Source organism: Festucalex cinctus, chromosome 7 (genome assembly GCF_051991245.1).
Source record: "Festucalex cinctus isolate MCC-2025b chromosome 7, RoL_Fcin_1.0, whole genome shotgun sequence".
Lineage (NCBI taxonomy): Eukaryota > Metazoa > Chordata > Actinopteri > Syngnathiformes > Syngnathidae > Festucalex > Festucalex cinctus.
Genome location: NC_135417.1, coordinates 4,376,930 through 4,404,714, shown reverse-complemented (window position 1 = coordinate 4,404,714; position 27,785 = coordinate 4,376,930). Strand labels below are relative to the sequence as shown.

The following is a 27,785-nucleotide window of genomic DNA, read 5'->3' as shown; positions in this document are numbered from 1 at the left end:
TATAAAAAAATAAAAATAAAAAAAAATGTCTCTTCCAATTCCACCAGAATGGCAAAAACAACACATCTCACTACATCTACGGTCAATTAAAAAGGTGATAAATGTTTGCGAATGAAGCTGCCAATGATGCTTTAAGTCTATACTGAACGCACAGCACCGTGGTCGAGCGGGAGGAGAGGAACTGGTCGCGGGGCCAGAGCAGCCAATCAGCGGGCTGCTCTCTCTCCAGCATCCCTGGGGGGGGGGGGAACCGTGCCGTCGTCGCTAGACTGGAGCGCCCGCAGCCGAGAGGAGCGGAGAGACGGACGGAGGTGCTTCTTAACTATGATTTTGAACTGACAACGAGGTGGGGGATTACGTCACCAGGTGATTGACTTGATTCATTTATTTATTTTTCTTTCTCAAATTGCTCGTGCATGTTGAAATGTTAAAAGCAGAAGTCGGCTGTTTCATTTGCACAACGCATCCGATTCGAGAAGGTGCGCTTGTCTTTGCATTCCTTTGCGTCAACGCTCCCTCATATGTCACACGGTTTTTTAAACAGACGGGATGCAGCTACTTGAGCTTATTAGTGCAATTATCTGAACGTTTTTACGAGCACATTTGAGGCCCGCCTGTGTGAATGTGACATTTGCGGCTTTATGTAACACTTGTCCCGGGCAACAGCTGCAGCCGCAGCCATGTCTGTGTAACATCAACAACACGAGTGTCTTCGCCTGTGTTTATCTTCTAAACGCACCCGTACGAGCGCGCTGATTGGCCGCCGAGGGTGACTGACAATTCGGGGGCCTATGGTTGCAGCCTTTCATGCCAAGCGTATGCGTAGGCCAAGTTACATAATTATGCACGCAAGACAGGATGCATGGCACCATTAATCACCTTCTTGACGCTTTGGGTTGCAAAATAGCATGCATGCACATGCATTGAGCGTTGAATACAATTACATCAAATCTGCCTCACCGTTTAGAGGTTGCGGGTTCGAATCTTGGTCTTCCTTGTGTGCAGAAGGCTGTTGTTTCATTTAATCTGTGCCTGCTTAAAATATAAGCAGTCTGTTTTGCATATTGTTCCTTTACTGTGCTCAGTGTGAACTGGGTGAAAGGTACTCATACCTGACTGTGAAATTTGGTGTACCCTTACACACCATATTTACTGCTCTGAAAAATGAGAGTGAATACTTATCTGGCAAGCAGTCAAGGCTGTATCCAGCTCACCTGTGACCCGAATGTGGACAAGCACTATAGAAAATGGATAACTGTGTATCTATTACAGAAACACAAGTATGTCACGAGGGCAGATATGGTGACGCGTTCTCCCGATAGGTTGAATCAGACATGCATGGGAGGAACACAGTCATTGGCCCAGATTTCACCAAGCTAAGTGCCTTTTGGCTGATGTCACAAACACTTTGCCTCACTGTGAAAATGAATATGCACTGGAATTTAAAAAAAAAAAAAAAAAAAAGGGTCAAAATGAGGTCAGTAAGTGTCACTCATCACCAAGAGTTCATAAACATGTTACTGTAGTACAGTGGACACAATTCTCTATCAAAAAAATAATGCCAATTAATTTATTTTAGAGTGAAACTGTCGCCATGTCTTCCATCCATTTTCTATAAAAATTTGTCCACGTTAGGGTCATGAGTGAACTGAATATTTGAACTCAGAACCTCTTGACTATGAGGCAGATTTGCTAACCACTACGCCTCCAAGATGCCAGTGTAAAAATGCAACTTTTTGTTTTAGAAAAATAAACCAAAACGTTGGATCGGTCCATTTTTTGACCTAATTTAGGTTATTTTTTTACCCAAGTGTTTTTACAGTGTAATATAAACAATGACAGAGATGCATATGCTGCATTCCAACATCACATTAATTAACCCGTAGGCAGTATTGTCACCCGTTTTGGGCTTTTTGGTGGTTCTGACCAAGTCATTTCAAAATAACGTGCCTACGGGCTACGTTCAGTTTCCGGTTCTATGTTTATCATCTGCCATAAGTGGTGTAAAAAAAAAAAGCCAAAGAAAAAGCAAAACTCACTTGTGTAGTCAGTACTTTAATTGCTCACAGTTCTGAAGTGTCAGAATTGCCGTGCAACTTTAAAAGTGTACTTTCACAGAAACATTGGTTGTATTCAATCTCAGGGACATTTGAGGTTCCTTGAAACATACACGAATAAGAATATTAGTTTTTCTTTCATGACAACAGAAGACACCGTAGCCTAAAAATTGCTACTTGGCCTTACCCCTTGCCGTCTATGGCGTCATGCTTTCTTAACACAGTCTCTATTGGTCTCACTGCCGCTGCCAACAATAACCGCTGTGGCTGCCTCTAAGCATCTTGTTACTCTACAGCTCAGTGCACGCCAACGTGTGTGATTCAGAGGGAGGCGAAGACTGATGGAGAGTGGATAGTGGTGGTGACCACAGGTCTGTGTTGCACTGTGATGATATCATTCTGATGTTTCTCTTAAAAGGGGTGGGGGGGATGGACAACGACTAAAACCAAATACAGTATGTTCTCAGGCTGATTCCAGTGTCATTAGGTAGTGCACTGTTCGAGTATTGTTGATGTCATATTAAAGAATATTGTAAATGCAGTACTTACATGATTGGTTTAGGGCTGAATGATTTGAAAAAATCATTTAATTAATATTCTTTCCCAGGGCGGCACGGTAGTCGAGTGGTTAGCACGTCTGCTTCTCAGTTCTGAGGTCTCCGGTTCGAGTCCAGGCTCGGACCTTCCTGGGTGGAGTTTGCATGTTCTCCCCGTGCCCGCGTGGGTCTTCTCCAGGTACTCCGGTCTCCTCCCACATTCCAAAGACATGCATGGCAGGTTAATTGGGCGTTCCAAATTGTCCCTAGGTGTGCGTGTGAGTGTGGATGGTTGTTCGTCTCTGTGTGCCCTGCGATTGGTTGGCAACCAGTCCAGGGTGTCCCCCGCCTACTGCCCAGAGCCAGCTGAGATAGGTGCCAGCAGCCCCCGCGACCCTTGTGAGGAATAAGCGGTCAAGAAAATGGATGGATGGATAATATTCTTTCCCCGTCAATATCTGCCCAAACAAGCTATAATCTGTATTACAATATCAGATTTCATTTACATAAATGTTTTGGTCTTATGTTTACGACCTATGACCTTAATGACCCTAGCCCTAACCCAACCATTATGCTCAAATAAAGGTAAATAAACCATGAATTATTATAGATAACATTTTATTTATCCACTTACAATTGTGTCATGATTAAAAATATCACTTGAACTTGCTATGGACTGGAATTTGATTAAAAATAATAATAATAATAAAAAAAGTGGTTGAGGACCACTCACCAAAGTATAGCTCCAGAATCTGCTTGGCAGAGATAAAAAAAAAAAAAAAAAAAAAAAACATCAGACAAACTCAAACAGGACATCAATTTGTGACTCAACCAAAGCTGGGGCGAAATTATTCTTCATATATCATGATGGCTCGCATCACCATGCGTGTTGACACCTGCTATCAAAAGTTAAGACTGCTGACCCTGGAACAGATTTTTTTCTGTCTTTACATGACAAAATCAAAGACAAAAAAATCTGATCGAGACCAGCATCTTGGAAAAGATTGTGTGTACTAATGGGGGCGTGGTTTGACTGTAAGTAATAATCGTTATTTCATGATTGACTTGTCCTTATCGAGACCCTCTTCCTGGCAAGGACGCAGATAGAACACAGATGAGGTTCACTGTGATGCGTTGATATGATGTTGTGTAGCCTAAACACTTCCACCTCCTCGCCGTCAACGATGTCATCATTTTATATGTCACACCATCTGCCAAACAAGCACATTTTTTGGCAGCTCGTACCTTGCACGTTGTCTACACTACAGGCTGATCTCCTCTCCTGAGCATGAATAGAATGTTTCCAGTCGTGATGGCGTATTGTCGCTCTGAATAGATGCAGTTAAAATTGGGTCAACTTATGTTTGGCGCACTCATGTGTGCAGCATGTTGCCAGAAGGCGAGTGGATGTAAGCATGCTGTCATACACTTACGGGTTTCTCTCTGGAGAACTGCCCTCAACCTAGCATGGAAGGGTTGAAAAACAACACAAAGATGCCAGTGTTCATATTAAAGCTACTTACAATGTTGCTTTAACATTTGAGCTGGCATTGTAGTATTTATTTTTACTACATCTCTCTATTAGTCAGCATATGGTGTGAGAAGGCGTGTTGTCTTCTTGACTTGGACACTTGAGACTACAGACTATAAATTGGAGGACACTGGAGAATAGAGTGCTTTGTTCCACTATGACTTTGCCCAAGCTCCATTGAAATGCAATGAATTGTCAAAGTTAATAATAAAGCTCGAGTAGACATGCTTACTCAGCGTGTAATATGTAGGTTGGGTTTTACGTTAGTTGCATTAAAATGATTATGCTAAATTCAGGGGTCTTACATTTTTATAATTAAGCTTATTTATTTAAAAGTCTTACATTTCAGTAACATGGGTGTGCTTATTTATTTAGGGGTCTTAAATGTCAGAAACATGATTATCCTTGTTTATTCAGGGGTCTTAAATTGCAGGAACACGAGTATGCTTAATCATTTCGGGGGGTCTTAAATTTCGGTAACAAGTCTTAAATTTTACTAACATCATTATGCTTATGTATGCAGGGGTCTAACATTTCGGTAACACAAGTAAGCTGATTCGGGGGTCTTAAATTAGGTAACACGATTATAGTTATTTTTTCAGGGGTCTTACATTTCAGAAAATGATTATGCTTGTTTATTCAGGGGTCTTAAATTTCAGGAACACGGGTATGCTTATTCATTTGGGGGGGTCTTAAATTTCGGTAACACGCCTGTAGTTATTTATTCAGAAGTCTTTAATTTTAGTAACATCATTATGCTTATGTATGCAGGGGTCTTAAATTTCGGTAATACAAGTAAGCTGATTCAGGGGTCTTAAATTTCGGTAACACGATTATAGTTATTTATCCAGTGGTCTTAAATTTCGGTAAAATGAGTATGTTTATTCATTTGCGGGGTCTTAAATTTCACTCACATGACTGTAGTTATTTATTCTGGGTTCTTAAATTTCAGTAATATAATTATGCTTATGTATGCATTGGGTCTTAAATTTCGGTAACACAAGTAAGCTTATTTAATTGTGGGTCTTAAATTTCGGCAGCACGATTATAGTTATTTGTTCAGGGGTCTTAAATTTCAGAAAATGATTATGCTTATTTATTCAGGGATTTTAAATTCGGTAACACGAGTATGCTTGTTCATTTGGGGTGTCTTACATTTCGGTAACACGATTAGTTATTTATTTATTTAGGGGTCTTAAATTTCAGTAACATGATTATGCGTTTTTATTCGGGGGTCTTACATTTTAGTAACACTCTTATAGTTATTTATTCAGGGGTGTTAATTTTTTGTAACATGATTATACGTATTTATTCAGGTATATTAAATTTCTGGAATATAAAGAGACAGTAAATTACGTTTGCCGTAAAGTGTTTGTCCAACAGATTTAATGACATGTTACTCTTATGAATGATCACTTTAACTGTGCATTGTGACAAACCTAAAATTTGAAATTCATTTGTCTAATTTTCATAATATAAGTATAATGAACATTTCAAATAATGAATATATTGTACAAAAAATGCTTTTATATTTGTTTAGAAAAAGGCTAAATCTTTGGAAATCGAGGCTCATGTTTTGAGGAAAATTATCTCTTTAAATCAAATAAACAAAAAACATACAAATCTACTAAACACTAATTCAAAACTTACAAAATGGAATAATAATACAGTAATAGTTTAACATAAGGTAGATGTCAGAGGCATAATAAAGAATAGGATTTTCTGTAGACTTCAACTCTGCTGGCTTGAGTCCTCGATGACAAAGTGCCTTGCGTCAATAGTGAGAGTCTACGATGTCGCCATGTGTGTGTGAATAAATGTGCAAGGGTCGCACAGAGAGGGCCCTCGAATTAGACAAAGGCCTCCCAGTGTTTGAATCTCTGAAAGCCACATTATTCAGACATTTATATCTTCTTTTACACTGTGTCACTCTTAGTTTTTGTACCAATTAAGGTTACGTTCTTCAAAGTATTGACTGTCCATAGGCTGATAATGGGAGACAATAGACTTAACTTCACATGTTGTCTTGTGGGAGGGTGGTCAGTGAAGAGCTTCACGAGTCACGTGAACAAAAGAGGTTCTCGCTTCAAGCAGGCACGTTAGTTTGTTAGACTCAGCATTTCGTACTGTACTACTTGAAGTGGTAGCTACTCTTGGTGTCTTACTTGCCATAGCTACACACATTCTTTAAGGATGCCATGTTAATTATGGGAACAGCTCAAAGGTGAGCATACGGGATCGCTGGATTGAGTTTGGAACAGATGGCGTTTTACTGTATTTGATTTTTAGGTACAGTATATCATTTTTCTGCTTTTTATGTTATGGATTGTAAGCAATGTTTTTTTTTTTCAAACGTGAGCTGAGGTCAAGTTGATGTGCTGCTACTCTCAGTATGTAGAGACATTTTCTGAATATTTGTAGTCAGTCTGTCATGTTAAATTCTCCTCAAGGTAGGTTTGTTCTTCACTATTTTTCTATAGATTATTGTGTGAATGCTAAGAGGTTTTAACGTAGCAACTCGGTGCATATTTTTATGGTATCTAGGGACCGATACGTTATGGTGTACTGGCATGTACTACACAGGGATACTAACTGTTCAAACAAGTAGTCCTTATGGTCAATGATGTTATCAGCTACATAAAATTGCTTTAGATGTTTTTGTTTTTTAAATTACAACCCAGTATGTGACCATTTTGGTTGAAATGCACTGTGGGTAGATGATATTTTTTTGTTGTACCACCCCATTAGTTTATACTCGACTGCCATGAGTCATCCTATTTCTTCTGTGTTTCCAATATGAGCTGGAACCTCATACGGATGGCACTAAAAACATTTCTACTCGGTAGATGGATGGATGATGGATGCAAACTAGCTACGTTATTCATCTCATGAGGGAAATTAAATTAATTTTATTACCGGCAATACTATAATCGTAACACATCAGAGAAAGTCTTCCTCTCTATTGTCATCACGTGGGCACATCATCTCACAGTATCCACCTCCATTCTCATCTTTTCCACAGCACAAAGAGAAAACACAAGTCAGCTCATCCAAGCACTGCACAGAAGGAAGCTAATTCCTGCACAAGCATGGCAGACCAGAAGTAAGTTTGAGAAGCTACGTACTCAGAAGCGGTCATGTCAGCCTATGCTTGTAATACACGCCTAAAGCCCTTTTCACACTGCACGCGGTCATAAAACCGATTCATTGTAAAAGTGGTTGAGAGGTGGGGACCACGAAATGGAGCATTGCTGGGTGCCATGGTGCGACACGGCAAGATTCTACTCAAGAGGAGCTGGCGGGGTGATCTAGTGCTATTTTGATGGACTTTATTTTTTAAGTGGAAGTCAACCCCCAAAAAATTCTTCACAATGATATGTTAACATAGTCTAAATAGGGTATTCTGGATAATATTGCGTTAGTCGAATATAACTTAAGCAGCAAAATCCAGCAGTTTGTATCAATATCAGAAAGCGGCCATTTTGCCTCTAGGTGTCGAGTGAAAATGACATCACAGTTGCTCAGGTCTCTGGTAACAACCAATCAGAGCTCAGCTTCAGAAAACAGGTGAGCTGTGATTGGTCGTTGCCTGAGTCCTGAGGAACTGTGATGTCATCTTCAGTCGACAGCAAGTGGTCAAATGGACACCTCCTCAGATGGATAAAAATGGCTGGATTTTACTGCATAACTCATATTCCATAAATATGATATTCATCAGAACGTCATGTTTAGCATAGTGAGGTCACATATAGCATATTGTCAAAAAATGATTAATTCATTCATTCCCAGCCATTTTTACTGAAGCAACCCCCTTCGCTCCCGGTCAGCTGTTTTATTGGATTTTTACTGATTTTGCAAGGCCCACAGAATATTGTGTTCTATTGCTACAAAAACATACCAAAAAGAAAGATTAGAGTCTCTTCTTTCATCTGAAAAAAAATTATATTTCTAACTGTTTTCCTTTTGCAGCAATTAACAGTAGAATATAGCTAAGTTTCATCATTATTCACAAACCTGTTGAAAACACTGGGAAAAAGAGGTTGTTGCAACATGGCCCTGGCTGATTTCTTATACTCTGCTGCCACCTGCTGGCAGTTTTTTGTAATAACTATGATTGCTTTAAGCAACCTCTTCAGGTCAGAAGCTGCATTAAAGCGTTTTCGTTTGAATGCTGTGGCATAAAAAAAAAAAATACATTTTTGGGAGCGCAGCACAAAATATTAAATAACTTATTGATACGTTATTGGGTTTGAATGAGTTAAGGTTGACTTCCTCTTTAAGTAACGGCCCAATTAAACTCCCCAAGTTCCCACCAAGCCATTAGTTCTTCTCTGCCTCTTGTGTCCCCCTTCTCCTCTTTAAAATGACCGAAGTCAGAGCTTTCTTTTGTAACAACTAAAGATACATCTTGCTGGGTGACCTAATCAGTGGCAAAATCTCAGTTTTTACTTCCTGGCAGGCTGTTACGTCAGCAATTCTAAGTATGCGCACACTGGAAACCGGTCATTCGCGTTGCCGCGCAACTCTTTCATATTGAGCGAGTGCAGTGTGAAAAGGGCTTAACATTTGTTTTGTTACATTTGTCTCTGTAAAATACCATGAGACCACAACAAATAAATCAGTCCATTCACAGTGCACTTGATTTTGGCAGTCAAATTCTGCTTGCAACACTTCACTGACAGTTGGTCAAAAGCAGAACAGGTTTAGACCACTTAGATCTTCTGAAGGCTGATTTTTCCTGGAGCACTTATACAAACAAAGAGATGTGTTTTAATGTGTAATCTTCCAGCATGTTGTCTACCTCATTTATTGCGTAAAAAACTCCAGACATTGCATTATATGATCTTATAATCTGTCTTATTTGTCTTTTCCACCACACTGATGATCAAACCGAATAATCTCATTTCTCCAGAGACAGACTAGAAGACTTTAAAGTCCAAACACCCAAGAATACCAACATCAGCTCGGCCCAACTACGGCAACACAGTGAACACTCGAGAGACCGCGCCTCCAAAAGGCTCTCCACCGACTCGAATGGGACAAGCGACGGAGGCGTGGGCTCGTCCACGCCGGTGGAGTTGACAGCTTTAGAGGAATCCTTCCGGCGCTTCGCCATTCACGGTGACACGCGCGCTACCGGCAAAGACATGCACGGCAAGAACTGGTCCAAGCTCTGCAAGGACTGCGGCGTGATCGACGGCAAGACCATCACCCTCACCGACGTCGACATCGTCTTCTCCAAAGTCAAGTAAGAACGCAGACTTCTTCTACCATCAACATAACAGATGATAAGAAGGAGTCGATCCAGACATGACTGTGAGACTGATGTAATTGGATAAATGTGGTTCACCACAGATGTGCCATGACAGGACTGCTTCTATACTAGTACTGAAGCAGCGATGACTTAAGAGTTAGTCACTGAATTCTCACGCATGCCCCAAAGTCCAATGAAGTGGCACAAACATTGCTCAGGTTATAATTACAGGAACATTGAAGGGGAGAGGAAAAACACATTTAGATGTGATAAAACATGCAGCAAGACTGGTCCGTGGTTTGATTTACAACTGTAAACATCAAGAAAAAAGATTTTTTTGTGTTTGTGTTTTTCAAAAACCCGAACAAAAAATCTGGATGGATGGCTCCTCCTGTACCTCCCCAGGCCAGATTGGTTCATCCTTTGCCGCTTGATTTAAGTGCACGAGACTAATAATAAACTGTGACCTCAATTGCACTAAAGAGGGAAATGTTTTATTTACTAACCGAACAAAGTGTGCTAGATTGGACGTATCACAACTTGTTCCTGCAAATATGCACCGCATAATCAAACGGTACTAACCAAGATCAATGACATGGAAACAGGAGTATGCGGTTGGAAGTAACTCATCATCATTTGTTGCTGCAGGAGTGGAAAAAGGCCATGAAATAGGAAATCTCACGCTGATTTAGTGGATTTTGTGCAAACACGGCTAGACTTGTGTCCATTGTTACCGTTCCCATGGCAATGCCGGCTATAATAGGCAGTTTGTCGAATTTTGGATTTGTGGCATGAACAGTAGGAAATGAACGGATCCGTCATACTTAAGTTGTATAACTTAAAAATTGGGCTTTAAGCACTCTTGTAAGGGTTAAAGGGATATTTGACTCATTCAGCCATTTTCAGCAGTAAAATGATAATATTTTGTCCAAATTAATTTGTTAACCTAATTATTTTTCATAAACAATTAATTTTCCACTTGCTGTCGACTAAATATGACATAACCCGTGCTCAGGAAACATGTAATGACCAATCATGGCTCAGCTTGTTTCAGCACAGGTGATGTCATCTTCATTTGACAGCAAATGGACTGCAAGTGGGTTCGCTACCCCGCCCAGGAGACCATGTCTGTTTGTGAGCGTGTTTATTTGAGTGAGTGCAAAAATAAATAAAAAATGGCCGCCCCCCCTGGGCTCTGGGTGGAAGATTGGAACCGTCACTTGCCTTTGGGGCCAGTTGGCATGGGTTCGCGTCCCTGCCTGGGAGACCATGTCTGTTTGTGAGCGTGTTTGTGTGAGTGAGTGCAAAAAAAAAAAAAAAAAAAAAAAAAAAAAAAAAAAAAAAAAAAAAAAAAAAAAAAGGCCGCCCCCTGAGATTGATCAAAGCGGCTCGATTTTACTTCTTACAACTCATATTCGACAAATGTAATATTAATCCGAATGTCATGTTTAGTGAGGTCACATATAAGGGAATTGTTTGATGTTTTTAGCTAAAAGAATGATTTGTGACAAATACGGTCTTTTGTACTACTCAAAAAAAAAAAAAAAAAAAAAAAAAACAGGTTCTGGGATACAAAAATTCTCCATCTAATCTGAAAAATCCCAAGTAAAGTGGATTTTAATATTAGCTAATTTAGCGTTTTTATACTCGGTTCATATTAGCAAAGCTATATGAGAACAGGTTATTTTGATATCACTGAAAGGCAATATGAGATTTGTGTTTGAAAAACATCCAAAGTTGGCGATTTGGTGAATGCCACAATATAATGACAACAGACATGTCGGTCAGCCTTGAGGTCAGTACAGTAGCATCTGTGTCAAGTGCAGCGCTGGCATTCATGTTCTGACCTGCTCCAGGCATGACTGAGTAGTAGAGCCAGCCGTGCATTTCCTTTCATCAGTGTCAAGGCTCTTTGCATGCACACGTACATGAAATTAAAGAGCGCTGGCTAAACACCTTGTGGCTGAGTGATTCCAAGTGTTGAGAGCATGGAGCCTCAACATAAACTAAGGCGGCCGTAGAAATCTGGTGTAGACTAATTAATTACTGGCATGGTTTAATGTTGTCTTTATTTTCCATGCTGTGGTTCCCCATCAGTGAACATTATTGGAAGCTGTGGATTAAACAAATTCTTCCGTCTGCGTTCTTATGCTTCGTGGTCCAGCAGATGGTTCAAGTATGTAAATTAAACAGGTCAGCTGCGGTTTTCCAAAGTGAAATAATGTTCCGTTCCCTGTTCAACATTTATTCTTCTTCATTGTAACCTCCCTAAATGCTGATTTGCTGTTTATTTACACAGCTTCATTTGGATATTTGAGTATGACACCGATTTGTCTTCCGGCAGTGGAAGTTCAGCTTCCCGTCTGACATTAGACAGCGCGGGAATGATTCCGAGCATGGGGCGCCCAAAAATATTCAACACTGATGGACCGCCTAAACACAACAAGGTCAAATGGGTGGGAGAAAAAGTAATGATAAACCCAAACACCCCTGTTTACCGTGGCTTGTTGCTATGACGGCAGGTTGCCCTGGGAGACGGCGGGGGCTTCATACGCTGTTGTTTGCTTGATCTATCTCCACAGCGATGAATGTTTGTGTTTGTTACTATGTGGAAGTGAAAGGGGCACATGGCCAACGAGACAAGTGAGGCGCTCTCAGATGGAGCATGAGTGAGGGAGGTCGGACTTATTGCCAGCTGTTACAAGTTGACCTTATAAATGTCAAAGCATTTGGTTCCACATGAAGTAGCCTGTGACAAGCAAAAGCGTCTTTCCTCAGAAACGGTGCATGAGGGCTGAGAGATGTTGACATTCAGCCAAAATGTAAAAAATAAATAAATAAATTAAGGACGATAAAAGTAGTCGATATATCATGGCAATTTCAATGCAAAGCAAATAATTTCACTACAGGCTGGGGGTAGCATAAGGATGAAATTGCAGCTACAGTATCTGGTTTTATGATTTGACGACCAAGTTCAGCCCAATTGAACGTGATACGATCTGACAAAATATTATAAAAGGTCACCATATGCACAATATTAACAGTGCATTTTTCATAAATTCACTTTTTCTTCTCAGCTATCGACTAACCTATTTGCATAATCTTGGCATATTTTTGGACTCTTTATCCAACACCCAAAGATGCCACAAGATGGCACCAAAGCTCTGTATAATAGGAAAGTAGTAATTGGTATCCAAGACCTTTTATTAATGCAATTCATAAAATGTCCTAAGAGCTTGGGGAGGAGCCAAGTTTAACCTGCGTTGTCATCACCACATATGTATGTTTTTGCCCTGCTGAGTAGCTATTACAAAATTCAATGTAACAAAGGGAAGCCATAACTACAAAGCAGCCCACGACAAAAATGAGTTTGAAACCCCTAGTTTTAGTCTAGTCTAAATTTAGCCCAGTGAAAAATGTGTTGATAAAATTTGACGTCTTTTTCCGTCAATGGCAATGAATGAGTTAAGCTATTACTATAACCACCAATTATTCTCAATTTTCACTTTGCAGCATCGCTCGATCCCCTGTGAATGGCAGGAATTTACACTACAATATTGGAATGTTCACCTTTCAGAAAGATAGTACCGAAAAGACAAGAGACAAATCAGAGGTGTCACCAAGATGAAAAGCAAGACATGACTTGAGGACATCATATAAAAGCAAGGGAGATGATATTGGAACAATCCAATTGATACCCGGTGAAATCGTCTAGCAGGAAAAGTCCAATTGTTTTTACCCAGTAAGTGTTTGACTTAGATAAGTAATACCGGTAGTTGAAATTAGGTGAGTGATAGTGAATTACTGTCTCTCAAGAGTCCAGAGGTCAAAAGGAGTAATATGGGAGAACATTATAAATCTGAGCCAAATATACAAACTGAGATGCAAGATATTTAGAGTTCTCAGTGCTTTCCTGTAACAAATCACTGTTTCAGGAAGAAATCCTGTCGCACCATCACATATGACGAGTTCAAGATCGCGCTAGCAGAGCTTGCCAGGAAGAAGTACAAAGAGAAGAGTGGAGAGGATGCGGAGGCTGAGGTATTCAAGCTGATTGAGGGGAAGGCGCCTGTCATCTCCGGGGTCACGGTAAGAGATCTTGTAAAAACCAAATCCTCAACTCTGACCTTTTGGAGGCACTTGAATATCCTTGCTAACTTCCCTTGCAGAGAGCCGTAGCTTCCCCGACAGTGAACCGACTGACAGACACCACCAAGTTCACGGGGTCGCACAAGGAGCGCTTTGACGACACGGGACGCGGGAAGGGGAAGGCGGGGCGAGTAGACCTGGTCGACACTTCGGGGTACGTCTCAGGATACAAGCATCGAGGGACCTATGAAAAGAAGGTCACCAAACCACCCGTTGCCAAACCCATGTGAGGGGCGGAGATAAACATGCATCGACGGCTAGGAGCATTTTCTTTGAAAAGAGTACTCAAAAAAAAATATACAAACAAAACAAAATAGGTTGTCATATATTTTTTCCCACCCAGTCATTTTGCGTGCGTGTGCTGAGAGAGTTCCTCTCCTTGTGAAAGTGTGAGAACTGGAAAACTGTTTACATCTATTTTTACAAAGTCTTCACCAGCTGGTACATTCCTGTCTAATAGTGAGTTACTGCCAAGAGGAGAACGCCAATGATGATGATGATGATGATGATGATAATGAAGCTGTTATTTTTCGATCGGGCCTTAGAGTATTTATCAAGCACAATGAACAATGAAAGCCAAGAAAAACAACAAAAAAAAGGTACAAGGGTTTTATGTAATTACATTGCACTTTTTTGCATTAAAAAAACAAACTTTCTACACCCATTTTAGGATTTCAATTGGCGCAGTGTTCCAGGTAATTGGCACACATTTGTACATGTATATTTAATATTCTGACTTATGTCTATTACTTGTCTACTATCCCCACTTGTCAACTGTTGATAAACTCTGCTGTTCATATTCTTCATTTTCTAAGGTCAGTCATTTTATTAATATGTCTTCAGCGCCGCCATTTTGTGTCTCCCAAGTAACTTCAATGGGATTCCCTATTTTCTCTCCCATAACACTATTTTGCATCGAATTTCCAAGCGTTAAAAATTCTTAATCTATGAATAGAGCAGGCAGAAGCGCAGTTGTGCAAGATTGTATTTTAACATTTGACATTATCCCCCCAGTTTATGCACAGTACCTCGAAAATATTTGTGGTTAGATTGTGTATAATCTAATAACTGTAGCCACTTGTTTGATTTCTGACACTGGCTTTAATATTCCTTTCTGTGTTTCTGTACCTTGTGCATGTTATTATGTATATTACATTTGACTGAGAAGCACAGAAATGATAGTAGAACTTTTGTTGTATTTGATCTACTGTGCCTGCTGTAAAGACAAACTACTGGACAGTTGTATTCTTGCTTAGAAATCTTAAAGTGGAAGTCAACCCCCCAAAATTTCTGAATAATATGTTCTATGCAGCCCCACTAGTATAAATATGTAATCTGGTTAATATTCCTTTAGTGGAATATGAGATAAGCAGCAAAATCCAGCAGTTTTTATCCATCCCAGGGGGTGGCCATTTTGCCACTTGCCGTCGACTGAAGATGACATCACACTTGCTCAGGTCTCTGTTAACGACCAATCACAACTCAGCTTCAGAAGACAGGTGAGCTTTGATTGGTCGTTGCCTGAGGAACTGTGATGTCATCTTCAGTCGATAGCAAGTGGCAAAATGGCCGCCCCTTGGGATGGACATAAACAGCTGGATTTTGCTGCATAACTCATATTCCACAAATACATTAATCAGAATGCCATGTTTAGACTAATGAGATCACATATAAAATATTATTGTCAAGAAATGTTAATGGTTGACTTCCACTTTAAGTAATGAAAAGTAATGATGAAACAGTCTTATTGCTTAAAATCTATAGAATATTTACATGTACAAAGTTGGCTGCCATCAAATGCTGTTATATTTGTTATCCAGAGAACCTTTAACGTGTGGTACTCTCATCCGAGGCACAAATTTAACTGAAGTAAAGCAGGGAATGCCGATTATATCCTTAAATACTGTCTGATGTAAAAGGGGGAAAAAAAAAATCGAAACAGTATACTTTTGTAGAACATTTTTAACATTGTGACAGTGTTTGTTGTCACACTTGCCTGCGGTCGCAAAACTATAGCAGCTATCAGTGTGATTATTTTGTCCGCTGCAGTCGCTCGAGTAAGCTCCCTGTGCTTAATGCCAAATTACTGTGCACCTTTTATGTGGAGGAACAATGTGTGTATTTTTTAATCCATAACATTTTAATGTGCTATTGTGTCCCTGGTGCATGCAGTGGATCTTTGTACTTGTTCTTTAGAACTCTTAATTGTGTGTTCATGATTTGTAGTGCATTATTGAAAATAAAATAAATAAATAAATAAAACACATCAAACACTTCTGCGGTGAAAGTGAAAGCGTCATGTTACAACTTGTTTGGTTATATAAAAATTAAAAAGATAAATTATGTAGAAGCATGTGATGCCTCAAGTTAGAAGTACTGTTAAAAAAAAAAAAAAAAAAAAAACTCACAGCACAGCTAGAATCTTGATGCATTCATTGGGCTGCAATGTTGTTGAGTCTCCCAACTGCTTTGACCTACAAAAGTAAAAAATAAATAAATTAAAAAAAAATAAAAAATAAAATAAAAAAAAAAGAAGTGAAGAGGAGGCACAACCTTGATGCTAATCTAGGTGTCTCAAACATTTCCCTCCAAAATCATTTGTTAAAATAACAGCAGGCTCCCACACTTATAAACAAGAAGCCTTTAATAAACACTGCTTTCTACAGTTTTAAATAAAATAGCTCAACAATCTCAATGCAAATATATTGGAGGGTAAAATAAGGCAAAACTACAAATCTGGCTAGCATTCAAACAAGGCATGCACTTTTAAAAGTTATGCTTCATCCCTGCAGGAATCTTTTTAATCACATTCCTGTGGTGAGAGAAAAAACAAGCCGCATAAACAAAGCAAGTATATTTGAAGTCGCATCGTTTTACAAAGCTGAGATGGTGGCGGATACCTGAGGATGCTCATTGGCGCTCTGAGCCTCCTTCACTTTTCTCTTCAATTCTTCCACCTCCTCCTTCATTTCTGCCACTCTTCTCTTAGCCTCTACTCATGCAAATATGACAGTTTATTGTCACAATATTGCTTGAAATTACTTTAAATTGACCTTGCCACGCACCTATATTGTGGCAAGCGGGCAGGTGCTCCATCATATATTGGCGATACATTCGTTCTGACGTCAGCAGCTCTTTTCGGAGGGCGATGTTCTCCTCCAAGGCGGCCCTCAGCTGCGTGTTGAGCTCTCCCTGGGTTAGTTGGGACAAATACTCATCTGGCTCTCGGTTGTGTGTCGGTTTCCGTGGGGTGTTACATTTCTGGAAACTTTCCATGGGAACTTTTTATTCTAATGATCATGGATGTTTAATACTGATGATGTAGGTATAAAATCCACTCGGGACAAGAGTTGAAAATGAGTAATTGCTGTCAAGTCTGTGCAGCTCATGACTTGCTTGTATTGTAGCTATATTAAATTTCATTGTCACTATAAATCATTTGAATGAAGAAATGTAATACTGCAATGGACAAACTATTAGATAGGAGTCTGGTAAGTTAATGAAAACATGCTTGCTTGAATGTAATCTGTGGGTTCAAATGTGGCTTTGTGGCTCTTTATTTTATACAGAGGTATAGCAGGGTCTGAAACCTGCCACTTAGGAGCCACATGTGGCTCTTTTGTCCCTCTCTTGCGGTTCCCTGTGGGATTTTCTTTACACTAATTCAGGATTTAGATTAAAAAAAATAAATAAATAAAAAATAAAATGTTCAAAAAATGTCCAAATTAAGTTGTCAGAAAAAGAGAGCGAAAGGTAGATAAAAAGTTTTAAAAATGACCTAAAAGTTACCACAAAATATCCAAAAAGGAAGAGGAAAAGCAGAAAATTACAAGAAAATGTCTTTGGAATTGCCAAAAAGTCAGAACATTTAGCTTTAAAAAAGGCAGAAAATATTCCAAAAGTAATTATAAAATGTACCCAAAAAATGTAAATAAATAAATAAATAAATAAATAAAATTAAAAAAACGTAAAAATTACCATAAAATATCCTAAAGGAAGACGTAAAGCAGAAAATTACCAGAAAATGTCTTTGGAATGCCAAAAAGTTGGAGAATTTGGCTTTAAAAAAAAAAAAAAAAAAAAAAAAAAAAAAAAAAAAAAAAACATGAAATGTCCACAATATTGCCAAAAAATGGTCAGAAAATAGATAGCGAAAAAGTCAGAAAAAAATAACTGTCAAAAAATAGCCATAAAATGTCCAAAAAAAGGAAGAAGAGACACAGTATATGACTATTTGCCCATAAAATTGCCCAAAATGTCAGAAATTTGACATAAAGTCTTAAAATCCATGAAAAATTAAGTATGAAAAATAACCCCCTCCAGAAAATCCAAAAACAAAGTACAAAATCTAGACGAAAATGAATGTCTATGTGTTGGATGCTGCTTTCATATTTCTCTATTGTGATGCAGCTCTAATTAGCTCTTAGGTCCTCATGAGACTAACAGTTTCCTTCATCACAATGTTCAAATGTTTTGCAGCTCCACACAGATTTTTTGTTATTTATTTGACAAAAAAATGTCTTTTGACAGTAAAGGTTGCTGACCCCTGTACTAGACATATGTTCAGTCTGCCTGTTCTAAATTTCTAGATTTTATTATATTTTTTTTCCCAAAAGTTCTGTATTATTCAACTTACATAAATCCCCATGAAAAGTTTTCAACAATGTAAATTCTCAACATGTTGCAATCCTATCTGTGTGTCATCACCATATCAGCGGTGAACTTGTTCACGTCAGCTTCGTATTCTCTTCGTTGCGCGGCTGCAAAAAGACACAACGCGCCCACTTCCTCTTTTAAGTTCTTGACCTCAACATCCTGACTAGAGATATGGTTTTCCATCAGAGAGAGGATCTGGACAATCTGAGCTGGATCCAGAAAAGAGGGAGAATGCGAAAAAAAATTTTTTTTATTTTTATCTCAACTTCCTGCAATTAGTATCCCCAATGCAAACTCACTCAGGAAGTTGGTGTTAAGTTGCAGGGTTTTCTCTCCCACCCAGTGTTTGTCCAAGAGGTCAAGCAGCTCGCCCAAGGGCTTCCTGTAACTATCCTAGGAGGAGCATTCACATTATCTGATTGCACATCAATGTGGCACCAAGCAGTAACAAAAAAACATCATAGCAGGTAATATGTACCTGCTGCTTGTTCTCTGCTTGTGGCGACGGGCCAGCACCTTTGGTCAACCATGAAGGATACAAAATGGGGTTGAAGCCAGTATGAGATTGGTGGGCTTGACATTGAAAATTACGTTTAACACCAACACTTGTACAACTACTACTACTAGGTTTTGGGTCGAAATATACCCTGGATTTGTTACTTAGTTTTCTAAGTATCAAGCACATGTCAAGAGTTGAAGGGATCAGATCCGGTGGCTCTGTGCCATGCTCAAGAGCAGTTAGGTAGCAGATTGCAATCTCTCCAGCAACTATTTTCTTTTTTTTTTTTTTTTCTTTTTCGCAATTACAAATTTGAAAGTGTGATGTCAATTTGGGCTGACCTAACACCTAACAAGTTACCAACTACATGCAAAAAATAATCACTCATCAAGCTGAACACTTGCAAACTGTTTTAAATTGGCCCTCTGTTGCCACCTTGTGTTGGAATCACATAACTAAAATCAACAACAATGCAATGGAAGCACTGTACACTGCACTATTTCTCTTTCTTAGATTCTGTTCAGAATTTCACGTTAAAAGATGTTTAAAAAAAAAAAAAAAACACTCTTCCTTAAAAAAAAAAAAAAAAAAAAACGTTATAAAGATTCTCACAAATAAGTATAACTGCATGATTTTAAATTAAAAAAGCAACAACAACAAGGACACATTTCACCTGGCTGCTGCTGAGATGAGTAATGGCGACATCGGTGATTGGCAGCAGCGTGGTTCAAATCAAGATCATCACTCTCAGTCAGAAAAGAGAGCTTCATGCTGAGGCGGTCCAATAACGCCTGTCTGTTATCACGACTCCTGAAAATCATTGAGCGAGGCAAGTTAGACAACTAAGACATAAGTGGAGTAAATAACGTGACTGACAAAAGTGGTAACAGAGGGACTGTAGAGATTTGTGGACTTCATGAGGAAAAAAATGTGCTAGTGTTAGACCAGGAGAGAAGGCCTGGCTGACCCTGACAGACTGACACAAACACCACAAATTGTATTTTTACTGTACCTTTGTTGTAAATACTGCTTCTTGGCATTCTTGCGGTCAGCATCTTTGACCGGACATCCGTCTGAAAGCAAACAAGAGTATATTAAATACTAAAAACTGATTAAAGCTTAGCAGTCTAACTTTTGAGCAGGCTGCCTGAGATTTTACCTAATTTACGTAGGCCGGCCATGGCATGCACCACAAAATGTCGGTAGTACGGGTCAGTTTTGCTCAGAGGATTGAGTCTGAGATCAAGTTCTCTCAGGACCGGCAACTCAAAGAGGACCTTTACCTCCTCTAGGGAAGGTATGCAGTTGTAGTATAGATTTAGAATCTTTAAATGTTTCAAGTGTTGCAGACCCTAAGCGGGTATAACAACGTAAAAACAGACAGGTTAGGATAGAATTACAGACAAATCAGTAACCCAAACACTCTAGCCTACCTCAACAGAGACCAATGAATTATGTGAAAGATTCAGATATTTCAGACGCTCAAAGTGGGCCAGTCCAGTTCCCAGATATCCAATTTTCTGCTTATATGTACCAGGGAGACTCAGTGACCGAACATCGCCTGTCCAGAATATATAGCTGGATTTATTTTTTCACAGTAATTCAGTTGATAGCTATACTGACTGATTTACAGTAACTTTGTTATCAAAGACAGTGAGGATAGCCAATATTTTTCCTTCTACTGACTTTGAAATCTACTTTACTCATGAATGGTAAATAATGAAGGGATGTTACCAAGGCGTTGCTGAGTTAAACCCAATTTGTTCATTATCCATTCTTCAGTTAAAGCCGTCAAAATCAACGGCGCCATTTTTTGTTAGTAAAACTCGTAAATAATAATACAAATGATATTTTCAGTCAAATAAACGGCAGTATCAATTTCTAATTCAGCTAAAATAGGAAAGTATCAGCATCTGAGACGAGTGAGAGCATATCAAAGTCAAGTTTTAAACGGAGTTCAACGGAACTTATTATTCAGGTGACCCGAAAGATAGCAGCTAAAACAAACAAATAATGTAGGGCAAATGTCCGAGTTTGCAGGTTACAGTGAACGCATCAATCCTGCGCCTGCGCACGGCTAGCGTCTGACTGTGTCACGTGACCAAACAAGCGTGCCTCTGTTTGGCGAAGTTCTGCTTTTTGAGAAACCGTTTTGCTTTAACCACATATTATCCGATTTTATTTTTGCTGTGTTATAGTTTTAGCTATTTCCAAACGCACGACCCATTTGTTACGTATTAATGGCGTTCAATGTGTTGACATCATTAATCAACCTAATTTTATTTTCCTCAGCTCTTTTCTCCTCATATAAACTCTTTAAGGTAGGTAGCCCAGTTCGGTTAATTATGCATTAAGTATGACCTGTTTAATTTTTAATGCGCATTACACAAAACAAAACAATGTTTTCATTCTCTTTTCTATTGCTTCTGTAGGACCACAGAGCTCCCTCAGTTGGCTTCTTCCTGGTTGGACTCGCTGCAGGACTTGGTGTTTTGCCTTCCTCAAGCACACTCCTCACCTCGCTGCAGAAAGATGCAGAATATGCCGGAGAGATTCTGGCTCCAGCCCTGCTTGCCTTCCACTTCCTTTGGCTCAGTGAAGACCGCAACACAGCATGTATTCTCCTGTTTGGCTCCTGCCTGCTGCTGGGACTGTGTGACAGTCTCTCTTCAGATACACTCATTGTCCTGAGTCGCTGCATTGGCCTGGCGTCCTTATCCTGTTGCCTCATGGTGTGTCTGTTTGCAGGAAATCCCATAGGGGCCCTGACTAGTGTCGCAATCAGCCTGCCCGTAATTTTGGCGCCGAGTTTTGGATCCCACACTTTTGCCTCGCTTGTCTCTCAGGCCACCAATGAGGGAACCATAAAGTGGCTTTTGAAGGGTTCCATGTCCATAGGCTGTTGGACTTCAAAACATTCCCTGGACAAGTTTCTGTTGGATGTGACTGACCGATATCACTTAAGCATGTAGAACGTTGTTTATGCACATGTATCGTGGCAAGCATATTCAATTATGCTCTCAAAGACTTTCTGGTGTGGTGGTTCTAGTTTAATGGTTTTAAAGGGGATTAAATGGTGATTTAATATACACAAAAATACAGTGGAACCTCGGATCAAACATAATCCCATCTAGGATTCTATTCCATTTTTCCCATAAGAAATAAAAATTGGCAGCACAGTGCTGTTGCTAACTGAGCGGTTAGCACATTTCCATTGAATATGGGTGCTAAAGACATGCACTTTGTTTACTCATCTGCTTTACTTGAATAATGCTCAGGATTAAACCACATTTATTATTCATCTTGTTACAATTATCTTCATATATTTATCAGTCAAGTGTACTTATTTTCCATCCACTTTATGCCCCTGGGTGTATATACCAGCCACTCATAATTGCTGAAGTGATTTATTCTACTTGTCCTGATATATACTTACAAGTTAATTAATAAAATATTGAACTTTGTTTTGCAGTATTTTAGCTAAAGGAACTCATTATTTTAACACTGAGCAGTTGAATCATGTCTGTCAAGGCAGCTGAATGATGCCCTGCACTGAGCATGCTCGCTGCAGCTGCAGCCTGTAAATGGGCCAAGAGTGCAGAGGAGGAGGAGAAAGAGGAGGAGAAAGCATTCAGATGGACCGCACAGCGCTGGGATGCTGTTGCTGGTATGAGAAAAGGAGCTGCATGGGACAGATGTTTCATGGATGAAGTGTGAAAGGGGAATACAAATGACGGGAATGTGGAATTATCGCCACAAAGGAGAAGACGACACACGTTAAGGTAAAGATGGAGCGTTCTGCATGACGGAATGTGATCACTGTTGAAAATTTTAAATGGCTAGAAATGTCCTCTGCTGCATGAAATTTTGATTTCAATTCACAGGAACTGTTGCACGGCGTGGAGATGTATGCCTTCTACTCCCTTTTAGTCTACATCTTCTACACTGTCTTCAAGAAGGAGGAGGAGGAAGCCTTGGAGGCATCATGTGGAGCATCCACAGACGTACGTCTCGCTACATCATATCCAGCCTCGGGGGTCCCTTTGTCAAATAATAGCATTTTGCGGGCGCAATGTGCATGAGTCATAGAAAACACATGACAGTTAAAATGTCATCTCTTTTTTTTCTTCTTAAACCGCCATTGCGCACAGCTCTAGGTGTGATGTTTAAATATTGTGATTATTACCACCTGACCCTCATTTATCTTGCTGTTCTCAGGAGCCAAGACCTGTTTCCATGGAAACAGGGAGAAGAGGGAATGATGGCCACTCCCCCAGAATGAGAAAGAAGGCCTGTGCTAGGCTTAGTGACTCAAGTAAGTGTTCATAATAAATAGTGATGATATGAATGCATTGTGGTGTTTACTCTGTTGAAGGGTAAGTTAAGCCACAAATTTTCTTTACAAAAATATGTTCTATGCGCTTAAGGATACTTGACTCATTTAGCCATTTTAAGCTTTAAGAAGATATTTCATCTATAATTAATGTGAGATAATTTTTTGTATAAACAATTAAAACCTTTAAAAACTGCATTTTGCCACGCTGTTGACTGAAGATGACAATGCACATGCTCCGGAAACAGGTAATGACCAATCATGATTCAGTTTGCTAAAGTCACATGACCAAGCCCAGAAAACAGGTGAGCCGTATTTGGTCGTTATGTGTTTCCTGAGGCATAGTCGATGTCAGTTTCAGTCGACAACAAGGGGCAAAATGTGTTTTTAAAGGTATTCATTATTTACAAAAAATAATGCATTTATCACATTAATTATAGACATAATATTATAATCTTACTGCTTAAAATGGCTGAATGAGTCAAATATCCCTATTGCGTTTGAGGAATTCGAATTAAGCAGCAAAATCCATCGCAAACGGCGGCCATTTTGCCACTGTTTTATGACTTTACTGTTGTTTAGGCCTCAGGTAACGACCAATAACAGCTGGGTCATGTGGCATTCACAAGCTGAGCTGTGATTGGTCGTCGCCAGAGACGGGAAGTAACAAAGTACAAATACTTCGTAACTGTACTTGAGTAGTTTTTTTCAGTACTTTGTACTTTTCTGAGTATTTATTTTTTAGTCTACTTTTTACTTTTATCCGTTACATTTCAACATGAGTATCTGTAATTTTTACTTGATACATTTTCAAAACATGGTCGTTTGTCGGTTGTTTCTAAATGCATGAAAACGATAATACTTGAAAAATACTTGACCAGAACCTGTATTTTTTTTTTTCTTTTACCAAGTGTTTTTTGTTTGTTTGTTGTTTTATATAGTCATTGCACTTTTACTCAAGTAGAGAATGTCAGTACTTTTCCCACCTCCGGTGGTCACCTGAGTACTGAGCAACTATAATGCCGTTTTCAGTTGACAGCAAAATGACTACCCCCGCAGATGGACAAAAACGGGTGGATTTTGCTGCTTAATTCATATTCCACAAATGCAATATTAATCAGAATACCTACACTAGCTGGGCTGTACAATTTGACTTACCATTTAATGTGATATGTTGTCATCCAGGCAGTAGCAGTGACAGTGATGACATGTCCCTGAGTGATGAAGATGAGCAAGATGGCACTGACATCCCAGCTTGCACTCCTCTGGCAGCATTTTTATCCTTTAAGCAGGAGTCTGACAAGAGAAGGAACTCACAGGGACAGCTGGAGACTACAGGAAAGGTAATATCTTGACGACATAAATGATAATCACCAAACAGGTGCTACAAATAAACTTGTTCTCAGTTGGGAGACTCCCCCCTGATGGCCGTCATGTCCCACCTGCTGAGCTTCCTGGAGCAATACTCCCACTTCCAGCAGCTGCAGCAGCAGGCCGAGCAGTACCGCGTCCAGCTCAAGAGGCACCGGGTGCAGCACCGCCGGCAGATGAAGGCGCTGCGGGCCTCATACCGCCAGCGTCTCAAGGACAAGAAGAGCATCATTTGTAACCTGGAGGAAGCCGTCAGCCAGCAGCTGAGCCCGCAGAGTGACGGTGAGCGGCAGTGTCGAGCACGGGAGGGGGGAGGGGGAGAGTATTGCTCATAATTCATTCTAAACCGAGTAAAATTTACACTTGGAAGATATTAGTAAATTTCAAAGTAAATTTTACAGCAGTGTATGAGAAAAATAGCCTATTCCACGACAAAAACCGAGTCAAGTTTTTTTTTTCCCACTCAGATATTCTAAGTAAATTTTAGAAGGACATTTTTCAGTAAATTTTACTTAAAAAAAATAGTTCCACCAGGTTTGAGGAACAAACTCACCACTTTCAGCTTGGGAGACTTGCCACTCTACTCTACCACCTGAGTTATGCCACTCCTAACTGTTTGTTAATATCCAAAAAGGAGATACGAAGATTCCAGCTGACACAAGCAATATACTAACACACATAGGAGTTGCATGGCTCAGGGAGTAGATTTTGGCTGTCTCCCAACCTGAAGTTGTGGGTTTGTTCCTCAACCCTTGTTTTTTTTTTTTTTTTTTTTAATAAACTAGTACAATTTTGTCAAAATTTCTCAAAATTTACTTAGAATTTCTGCAACCCTTGAGTGCTTTTTTTTTTTATTTTTTAAATAAACTAGTAAAATCTAGTCAAAATTTCTCAAAATTTACTTGGAATTTCTGCAACCCTTGGGTGATTTATTTATTTTTTAAATAAACTAGTAAAATTTAGTCAAAATTTCCCAAAATGTACTTAGAATTTCTGAGTGACAAATCTTTAATAGATTTTTCATGGGTTAGGTAAATTCTCTTGTACACAGTAAAAATACTTTGAGTACAATTTGACTCTTTTCCAAGTTAGTATAAATTGTACTCTGTTTAGAGTGGCACCAAATATACTTTGTTTAGAGTAAAATTTGCTCGACAAAATTTACTGTGTATATGGTGGGTCTCTGAGGCTTAACGAGCAGCGGAAGATGAGCTGCTGAGGTTCGTTCAAGACTATAAATTGTTCATCGATGTGAATGCGAGTATGAATATTAATTAGCCAGCTCGGATAGGCTCCATCTCACCGTTGACCCTAATGAGCACAAAATAGACAACCTTTTAGTGATGTAGCACAGACTATAGTGTAGTGTACATGTTATGATGTGAGTATATGATACATATCAGCATGGAACAGATGGCTCTTTGACCCGGGAGCAGAAAGGCAGAACTAATTCTAAACCGTGTGCTCGTATGCGTATTTATAGCATGTTCAGATTGTTCACATGTGCATGATTCTGGAAGCGATACCGCCACAGACACTATGTGATGTCCATCTCATGAATATTGACGCTTATAAGCCACAGGACAAAGATACAACAATTCCTGGTTGGGTTAAGTCGCAAGCGGTTTAGTGCTGTTTATGAATAATATCTGAGAATTTCATTCCCTGCAAATGCATTTACAAGTCTGGCACTTCATGCAAGGTGGCACGTGTACTCGTGTTGGTCTAAAAATAGCTGCAGCGGTTGGTGTCCTTGTGTTGTAAAGCTGTTTGCTTTGTTTTGTTTATAATGCAACATGCAAGGCCCGAGGAAGTGTGCCTGTGACTTTAGACAAAAATATATTCTGCATTGAATTGTCTCTTTCTGTTTTATTGAGAATTCTCGGCTATATTTTATGTGCACAGCTTTCTGGTTGCACCGTGGTAACGCGACAAACCAAACATGACACATCAATAACATTAACATGGTCTGCATTGAAGATCAGAGGTGACAGAGCCGGTCTGGTCAATCTTTAAGGTGTGATTATGAATATGCTGCTGGGGGGTATGCCTCATCTGTTCTTATTAAGCTGTATATGGACAAGATTGTTGTTGCCTTTGTGCTTGAGTGAGCCTACACGTGATCTTGGCTACCCTGGAGAGGCCAAAGACAGCAGTAGCTAGCACCACCGACTCACTACATCGTGTGTGAAAAGGCTTTAAGTGCATCTTTAATGTTTATTAATATTACACGCATTCACGTGTCAAAGCAAACTGGAGAAATTGGTTTCTAAGACGATCCAAGTTCACTTTGAGTGAGAGTCAATTGCAATTACCCAATTTGGTTAAGGATTGATGAAAATTCATCTTTTACAAAGCAGGTCATAGGCAAATTAAAGCATTACTATTTCTGGTTGACCTAATATGAAAATGGATAAGATGTGACTGACTATAATGAGAGCTCATTCCACTGCTATTAAAGAGTCTAATTGTGTACATCCAGGCGAAAGCAGCAGTGACCCGGGAGTTCGCAGCCTGGTGGAGTCTCTGTACGGCCTGCAGGGCGAACGCAGCAAGCTCAGAGGAGAACTGCGTATGCTGCGTTCACAGCTTGAACAGAAGGATCGAGACCGACACGCACGTATACTGGCTTTTCAGCAGCAGGTAGGTAAAGTAGACCGCCACATAAGATCTGGGTGTGTCTAAATCTGTTTTTCTTGCACAGATTGATGAGCTTAAAAGTGGAATTGAAGAACGTGAGGAGGAGCTGTGCAGACTCAAAACTGCCACTGTAAGTGCTATCAAGTGTGGCCACAGTATATGAAATTGTTTTCATAATGCAGCAAACCTGATAGCAACTCTAATACACACAGACATTACATATATACAGTTGTGCTCATAAGTTTTCCCTCGGTGTATGTGAACTTATGAGCACAACTGTATATATATCCATTCTCCACTAGTTGACAGACATAATTTGTGCTCATAAGTTTACATATCCACAGTATGTAAACTTATGAGCACAACTTGTAAATTTACCTACATTTACATACCAAAAGTATGTAAACTTATGAGCACAACTCATAAGTTTACATAAGTGTACATACCAGCACTATGTAAATGCCATAAGATGGCAGCAACACATGCTCATAAGTTTACATACCCACTAACTAAACTTATGAGCACAACTCGTAAGTTTACATTATGAGCACAACTAATACGTTTACATACCCACGGTATGAAAACTTATGAGCATAAGTTTACATTATGAGCACAACTTCTAATTTTGCATATGTTTACATACCGACAGTATGGAAACTTATGAGCATGACTCATAAGTGTAAACTCTGAGCACAACTCATAGGTTTACATATGTTTACATACCCACGATATGTAAAGTTGTGAACACAACTCATAAGT

General features: G+C 39.5%; 3 protein-coding genes across 10 annotated transcripts in view; 2 read left to right on the top strand and 1 right to left on the bottom strand.

Annotated features, from left to right (window-relative positions):
* The first annotated feature begins 211 nt into the window (after window positions 1-211).
* Window positions 212-15,803, top strand: tppp (tubulin polymerization promoting protein). 4 transcript variants are annotated; one of them, XM_077528323.1, is made up of 6 exons: window positions 245-366; window positions 2,665-2,792; window positions 7,147-7,227; window positions 9,037-9,372; window positions 13,314-13,467; window positions 13,548-15,803. In XM_077528323.1, exons 3-6 carry the CDS (start codon window positions 7,214-7,216, stop codon window positions 13,755-13,757), a joined length of 714 nt encoding a protein of 237 aa, XP_077384449.1. In that variant the 5' UTR covers window positions 245-366; window positions 2,665-2,792; window positions 7,147-7,213; the 3' UTR covers window positions 13,758-15,803. The 4 variants fall into 4 exon arrangements, with proteins under 4 accessions (XP_077384448.1, XP_077384449.1, XP_077384447.1 ...); XM_077528322.1 differs by lacking the exon at window positions 2,665-2,792 and having other exon boundaries at window positions 212-366; XM_077528321.1 differs by lacking the exons at window positions 245-366; window positions 2,665-2,792 and adding an exon at window positions 4,766-6,348.
* Window positions 15,161-20,782, bottom strand: cep72 (centrosomal protein 72). Of its 3 annotated transcripts, none has more exons than XM_077528317.1 (11): window positions 20,417-20,781; window positions 20,116-20,243; window positions 19,842-20,034; window positions 19,695-19,755; window positions 19,356-19,492; window positions 18,662-18,699; window positions 18,483-18,576; window positions 18,235-18,392; window positions 16,593-16,719; window positions 16,428-16,519; window positions 15,161-16,001 (listed from the first exon to the last, which is right to left on the bottom strand). In XM_077528317.1, the coding sequence occupies exons 1-11, from the start codon at window positions 20,490-20,492 to the stop codon at window positions 15,960-15,962; spliced, it is 1,146 nt and encodes a 381-aa protein (XP_077384443.1). In that variant the 5' UTR covers window positions 20,493-20,781; the 3' UTR covers window positions 15,161-15,959. The 3 variants fall into 3 exon arrangements, with proteins under 3 accessions (XP_077384443.1, XP_077384446.1, XP_077384445.1); XM_077528319.1 differs by lacking the exon at window positions 15,161-16,001 and adding an exon at window positions 16,209-16,339 and having other exon boundaries at window positions 20,417-20,782; XM_077528320.1 differs by lacking the exon at window positions 20,116-20,243 and having other exon boundaries at window positions 19,842-19,970; window positions 20,417-20,778.
* The window catches only part of LOC144023049 (kinesin-like protein KIFC3), a 14,813-nt gene continuing 7,276 nt past the window's right edge, over window positions 20,249-27,785 (top strand). Inside the window, exons 1-9 of one of the 3 annotated variants that reach the window (XM_077528315.1) lie at window positions 20,249-20,394; window positions 20,975-21,003; window positions 21,115-22,464; window positions 22,567-22,686; window positions 22,901-22,997; window positions 24,201-24,358; window positions 24,422-24,668; window positions 26,869-27,029; window positions 27,091-27,156. In XM_077528315.1, coding sequence (XP_077384441.1) covers window positions 22,588-22,686; window positions 22,901-22,997; window positions 24,201-24,358; window positions 24,422-24,668; window positions 26,869-27,029; window positions 27,091-27,156 — 828 coding nt within the window. In that variant the 5' untranslated portion in view covers window positions 20,249-20,394; window positions 20,975-21,003; window positions 21,115-22,464; window positions 22,567-22,587. Of the gene's footprint in view, window positions 20,395-20,728; window positions 21,004-21,114; window positions 22,465-22,566; window positions 22,687-22,900; window positions 22,998-23,325; window positions 23,409-24,200; window positions 24,359-24,421; window positions 24,669-26,868; window positions 27,030-27,090; window positions 27,157-27,785 lie in introns of those variants that run through there. The other 2 variants (XM_077528314.1, XM_077528316.1) reach the window with 2 other exon arrangements.

Excerpts from the sequence above, each read along its gene's own strand:
- cep72 (XM_077528317.1), bottom strand. The coding sequence starts at position 20,492 with ATGGCGCCGTTGATTTTGACGGCTTTAACTGAAGAATGGATAATGAAC. Across the intron at positions 18,393-18,482 it reads ACTTAACACCAACTTCCTGA|CTCAGATTGTCCAGATCCTC; the intron begins GTGAGTTTGCAT and ends TTCTGGATCCAG. Across the intron at positions 16,002-16,427 it reads GCGCCAATGAGCATCCTCAG|GTCAAAGCAGTTGGGAGACT; the intron begins GTATCCGCCACC and ends TTACTTTTGTAG.
- tppp (XM_077528321.1), top strand. The coding sequence starts at position 6,323 with ATGTTAATTATGGGAACAGCTCAAAG. Across the intron at positions 6,349-7,146 it reads ATTATGGGAACAGCTCAAAG|CACAAAGAGAAAACACAAGT; the intron begins GTGAGCATACGG and ends TCTTTTCCACAG. Across the intron at positions 13,468-13,547 it reads CTGTCATCTCCGGGGTCACG|AGAGCCGTAGCTTCCCCGAC; the intron begins GTAAGAGATCTT and ends CTTCCCTTGCAG.